This window comes from Micromys minutus, assembly GCF_963924665.1.
Source record: "Micromys minutus genome assembly, chromosome: 17".
Taxonomy (NCBI): Eukaryota; Metazoa; Chordata; class Mammalia; order Rodentia; family Muridae; genus Micromys; species Micromys minutus.
In genome coordinates this window covers 203,889-210,403 of record NC_137952.1, presented here as the reverse complement: position 1 = coordinate 210,403, position 6,515 = coordinate 203,889, and the positions used below count along the sequence as shown (strand labels likewise).

At 36.5% G+C, this 6,515-nt stretch overlaps 1 protein-coding gene across 1 annotated transcript; it reads right to left on the bottom strand.

Annotated features, from left to right (window-relative positions):
- Nucleotides 1–5,194: 5,194 nt before the first annotated feature.
- LOC308431864 (mitochondrial import receptor subunit TOM20 homolog) lies at nt 5,195–5,599 on the bottom strand (the record flags this gene model as incomplete). Its single annotated transcript, XM_080931490.1, has 1 exon — nt 5,195–5,599. One exon carries the CDS (start codon nt 5,597–5,599, stop codon nt 5,195–5,197), a length of 405 nt encoding a protein of 134 aa, XP_080787616.1.
- Between the last annotated feature and the right edge of the window lie 916 nt (nt 5,600–6,515).

Sequence of the window (6,515 nt, the reverse complement as noted above, 5' to 3'; positions counted from 1 at the left end):
AAAGACATCTTGGGATTGCAGTGTGTCACAGTATGTACCACAGAACACACTTTTGGCAATGCTACTTTGCTTGCAAATATTCATTGAAAGAAATCATCAGTCTGATTTGGGCCTTTGCCTATTGCAACACAATATTGAAACCTCTCTGAGACTCATATTAGATATACTGCTGCTATCCTATATCATGAACGTCATGTAGTTTTGTATCTATAGGACTCACCTCTTCATATACTCTAGCAATACATCAGTGATTTGGAAGTTGGGGTGATCCAACTCAAAGCCCTGGATCTGGGCCTGAGAGATATCTTTGCTGCTCAGCCCACCCAGCTTTCCTTCACCTATACCATTAGGACAAACTTTCAAGTCCTGCCACAGCTAGTTTATTCAAAGTTGCAATCAGCAAGGGTCCAACTCTACTGAGCTATTCAGTCAAGATTCAGAGCCTGCTATACCAAACACTGCTGCTGCTGAGGGACAAAGTCTGTTCTCCTACTCCAATGACCCTTGGGTCAGTCCTTTAACATGCCATAGGTGAACAGGGACTACAGAGTAGGGGAGAGAGAATCTCTCCTTTGTTTCTGTGCTACTGAATTATGGAAGACATGTTGCAGAGCCATCTCTCCACACTCTAAACTTTTGAGCCAGTACACCAGTGCCTTGCCACCAGGGTCAGCTCTACTGTGCTGCCCAGCAGAGTTGCAGGTCCTGTTCTTCTGAGTGCTACAGAAAGTGGAGATTAGAGCCAGCTCTTATGAACTGGGGTCAGTTCTCCTCCCCACTGTATCTGGATAACAAGAGGAATGAGACTCGGATGGGAGAAGGACAGAAGGACGAGAGGGTATCTCTTTCTTATCCTTGCCACTGCATATTAGTTAAGAGGCAGGGATATCTACCCTGTGCTAATACCCTTGGTTTGGGTATTTTTAAGTAGACATTTTGAGTTGGCTTACATTTTCCAAAACATATTTAATAAGCATTCCTAAATGCTTTAACTTTTCTGTCTTCTAGCCCATCACCCACTAGAGGGAGTGGAGAAAAAAGATTAATATAATAAAGAAGGATGTGGAACTGTTGAGAAATAGTTTTCTGGGGCAATTCTAATCTTCATTAGCATGATAGAAGCAGTTTAGTAAACAAGATTCAGCAGCAGTAGCTTGATCTATTCACAAACACAAATCACCAACAGCAATCCAATCCAGAAGAAATCATGAAGCTCTGACAATTTACTGGAGTCTGCAGAAGCTTCAAGAAGCTTTCAGAACACCACCAAAATTTCTTGGTGTGTTTATCTACAAACTTACTGCCAATGTTGATTAGCAAAGAAGGCAAGGCAAACCAATGCCACAGCATTATCAGCTAAGACCAGTGTTAGCAAGGCCCAGTGAAGACCAGCAAAGAGTGACAAGGGGAACCAATGCCACTCAGCATGGTCTAATATATGTATACCCTTTCCAAACATCTCATGTTCTCTCAAGCATCCAATATAAAGACATATCACATGCCCTTCACGCAGACAGCTTCCAGAAAAATACATTTCAATTCTCAGAAAAACACCTTCTCATATGTCTTCTTCAGGAAAAAGATACTCTCAAATACCTGCTTCCGGACAAACATAGACTCCGAAAACAGTTTCGAGAAAAGTATCATACAACACAAATGAATCTCCAAATAAAACAGAAATTTCGACTTTAATATTGTAGAGATTGTATTGGTGTAGATTCTTTGTCATATCCTGAAGAATAAATCATGCAGGAGACTTTCTGGTCTTAGAGTCTTTCTGCTATTTCCATAATGTTCTGTGATTCTAAAGTATAGATGTTGTGTTGTAGGATTATCAGTTGCGGCTAGGCAGATTACAGTCACTTGTTCTCCACATTTTTACTAGTTGTTTGTTTTAGTTTTTGGTAATAGTTGTTTTTTTCTGTAAGAAAAATCTTCCCTTTAATATAATGTTTTATTAAGTATTTGGGAATTTTGTACAAAGCATCCTAATCGTATGTGTTTAATATTCCTTCAAGGCCAACAATTCCATCCTTGTGCCCTCCCCCAGAACAAACATAAACAAAAAAACCCCACCATGTCCAGATTGTGTTGCTCATATACTCACTGAAGCATGGTTAAACTCCCAGTGGCTACTTTCTTAATGAAAACTGAATCCTTCAACCCCTGCCCCTCATTAGAAGCCATCTACTATAAAAAGTGATATACTTCAGCAACTGTATCATAGTTTTTAGGTTTTATATAAGGTTTAATATTATTTTTTCCTCATTCTTCTTTTATACAACACAGTCTGACTGCATTCTCTCTACCCCCCCCCACTCTTACAAACCCCTCAGATCTTATTCTCCTCTGTTTCCTTAAAGAAAGGAGCAGTGATATCAATTGAACACTGCATAACATGAAACAATAAGAAAAGTCATAAACTCTCATATCAAGGTTGGAAGAGGCAATCAATCAGGAGTAAAATTTTTCATGAGTAGAAAAAAGTGTCAGAGTCATCCACACTCTCACTGTTAGAAGTCCAACATAAATCTTGCCCTAAAAACCACAGCATTCATGAAGAGGGACTAGCAGAGACTCATGCAAGGTATATAGTTGTTGTTTTACTCTCCGGGAACCCCTGTGAGCCCTGTTTGGTATTTGCATCTTGTTCTTCTGTTTAGTTATAGGTCGGTATCTCTATCTGCTCACTTCAGCTGTTGAAAGCTTCTCTATCTAGTTATGGGCTAAGCAGCAATCTATGTGTATAGCAAAATATCACTACAACCTCTTTGATTCTATTCTAGGTCTCGGATCCATCCAGCTTCTGGATCCCGGCCATGCAAGCAGTACAGGTTATGGGCTATCTCTCTTGGTGTGAGCCCCAAGACAACTCAATCATTGGTTGGCAACTCCCACAAGCTGTGAGCCATCATTGCCTCAGCATATTCTGGTTATGGGTTGTAGGTTTTTGGCTTGGTTAGTGTCCAAGTCCCACCACTGAGAGTGTAGTCTTGTTACAAAAGATGGTTAGTTTATGTTCCTTTTTTCCATTACAAGGAGTCCTCACTAGGTTCGTCTTTATAGGTTCAAGGAATTTTCCACTGCACTAGGTTTTCATATCACCCCCAAATATCTTTATATTCCAGCTGTCTCTGCCCCTACTATATTTCCCTCTATCACTTCTTTCCTAACTTGATCTTTCCTTTTCCCAATCCAGCCTATATTGAGGAGGCTCCACTAGACCTCTTCTCTTTATTTAGGTTGTATAGGTATGAGGATTATGTGATTATTCTTTTCTTTATTCCATATATGTTTAATTTACATGCTTGATATTATCTTCTATTAGATATGGAGTTGACAAAAATAATTTCTCTTTCTATAAGCTGCCATTTTGTCCTATTGCTGTGTTATTTACCTTACGGAAGATTTTTCAGTTTATGAGGTTCCATTCATTAATCGTCAATCTTAGTGCCTACACCACTGATGTTTTATTTAGAAAACTGTCTCCTGTCTCAATGTGTTCAAGGGTATTTCCTGATTTGTCTTGTATCAGGTTCAAAGTGTTTATTGTTATGTTGTGATCTTTGATCCACTCAGATTTTGGTGTTTTTAAAAGATGATAAATATGGATTATTTGCATCATTCCATGTGCAAAAATAGATTCAGAGAAGCATCATTTGATGAAAATGTATCCTTTTTTCCATTTTATACTTCTGGCTTCTTTTAAAGAAATGTGTCCATATGTGTATTTATGCTTTAGTCCTTGATTCAATTACTTTGATCAGTGTGTTTGTTTTAACGACAATAGCATTTTTTGTAGATCTGGAGTACAGCTTGAAATCGGGGTTGATAATACTTCCTGAATTTTTTTTGTTGTTGTTAAAGACTGCTTTGGCTCTTTTTTGATATGAAGGTGAGAATTTTACTGTGAATCTGTGGTTTGATTTGTTAGGATAGTCATTTTTACTATGTTATCCCTACCAATCAATGATCCTGGGTTATTTTCTCTTTTAAAATGACTTTTTCAATTCATTTCTCTAAAGACTTGAAGTTTTTATCATATATGTCTTTCACTTGCTTGGTTAGAATTATTCCAAGATATCTTGAGATGTATCAAAATAATTTAAATTACCATTTCCCTGATGGCTAGGATGCTAAACTTTTAAGAATTGTTCATCCATTTGAGATTCCTGTAAGGAGCATGCTCTATTTAGCTCTGTACCCCAGTTTTTAATTGTGAAGGTTGTTTCTCTGATAACTTTCTTTGTTTGTTTGTCATTTTTTATAGGAGAACTACTTTTTTAAAAAATCAAACTTGTATCCAACAACATCATTGGAGATGTTTAGGAGCTATATAAGTTCCACGGTTGATTCTTTTGTGTTGCATATATATCATCTGCAGATAGAAATATTTCGACTACTTTTCCAATTTGTGTCACTTTGGTCTCCTTCAATTGTGTTATTGCTTTAGTTAGAACTACAAATATTATATTGAATTGATAAGGAGCAAGTGGGAAGCCTTCTTTTGTTTCGGAGTTTAGCAGAATTCCTCTAAGTTTCTCTCCATTTAATTAATGTTGGCTATAAGTTTGCTGTGAATTGTCCTTATTATGTTGAAGTGTGCCCCTTTTTTATCTTATCTGTTTAAGTCTTCAATGTTATCACACTTTTATCAGAAAGGGGTTTTTAATTTTGTCAAAGGCATTTTCAGGACCGAGTGATATAATCATGTGTCTTTTCTTTCTGTTTTTAAAAAAGTAAACAAGAAATAATCTCTCTAATTTCAATTTTTTACAAACACAAGTTTCTACCCAATTTTACAATGTACAAGAAAATTTTCTAGTCTTTCTAATACTCATTATTTAACTATTCCTCATATTCTTTTCCAATCTTTTAAAAATCTCTGGAAGTTTCTACCTACGTAATACTCTATTGTATTTACACTCGAATTGCATGTCTTAAGAACAAATGAAATTCATGGTATTTTGGTTAACTTGGTGTAGTTAAATAATAAAAAGCTCTATCAAAATACTTTTCACTGGAAAAAATGAATAGAAAAGATAATGGATCTACCAAGTTCAGTTTCTCTTTGTCATATGTCAGTGTGGAACAGTTCATGACAAGTACAATTCACCTTTATTCTCCCAAAGCTTATCATCTTCAAACCTAACTGTTAAATTATTTTACTGAGATTCTGTTGTTGATATCTGACTCATTCCACATCATCATCAGTCAAGTTCTGAGCATGTGCAATTATCAGACTAATGATTGGAAGCTTGGTCAGAAGCATCCAGAACACTGGTGGTGGAAGTGTCTCCTGGAACACTTTCAGCAGCTGCTGAGGCTGTCCACACACAACAATTGCATTTGTCAGGTGGTCCACACCCTTCTCGTAGTCACATGGTGCTAATAACTCCTCACCAAGCTGTATCTCTTCAAGGAAGAATTTCTGAACAACTTCAGCATCTTTTAAATCAGGTAGCTTGGAAAGACCAGCTCTCGATTTAGCCAGTTTCTGTTGTTTTCTTTGTTCTTGAAGCCTGTTCATGAAGTTGGGGTCACTCTGCCTTTTGCTGTCAAAGTAGATGCAATACATGATGAAGAGGGCACCGCACATGACCCTGGCAATGGTGCTGTTCCAGATCACCAATTTCACTCCACTGGGACATGTGCCAGGCCGCGGCAGCCCACTTGGCAGCTGTTACCTCCATGTTTTTAAAAATTATTATTACTATTAGTATTATTATTATTATCATCATCATCATCATCATCATCATCATCATCATCATCATTACGGATTACATTGACTTATTTTATATTAGATCATCTCTACATTTCTGGGACAAACTTCATCATGGTAAATGATTTTTCTGATGTGTTGTTGGATTAATTTTGTATCTTGTTGAGCATTTTTGTTATATGTTCATAGTAAAATTGTTTTCTAATATTTTTGGTTGAATCTTTGTGTGATTTGTGTGTCAGGGTGAATGTGGCTTCATGAAATGAATTTGGAAACATTTCTTTGGTTTCTATTTTGTGAAATAATTTGAGGAGTATTGATGTCAACTCTTCTCTGAGGAAAACCACCTATACACAAAGAAGTAAATAAAATTGTGAAAAAAGAAAAGAAAAGAAAAAGAAAAAAAAGAAAAGGTGGTAGAATTCTATGCAAATAGTATCTGGTTTTGGAATATTTTTCTTTTGGTTGGGAAGCTTTTATTTATTTGACTTTGGTTTAGTAGGTAGAGTATATCAGGAAAAATACCAAAACACCAATTATTTTAAATTTTCCAATTTTGTGAAGTACAGGTTTTTAAAGTATAACCTAGTGATTCTTTGCATTTCCTCTGTGTCTGTTGTTATAACCCCTTTTCATTTCTGATTTTGTTAATTTAGGCATCCTCTCTCTCTTTCTCTCTCTCTCTCTCTCTCTCTCTCTCTCTCTCTCTCTCTCTCTGTGTGTGTGTGTGTGTGTGTGTGTGTCTTAGGTAGTTTGGATAAGAGTTAAATTATCTTGTTGATTTTATCAAAGA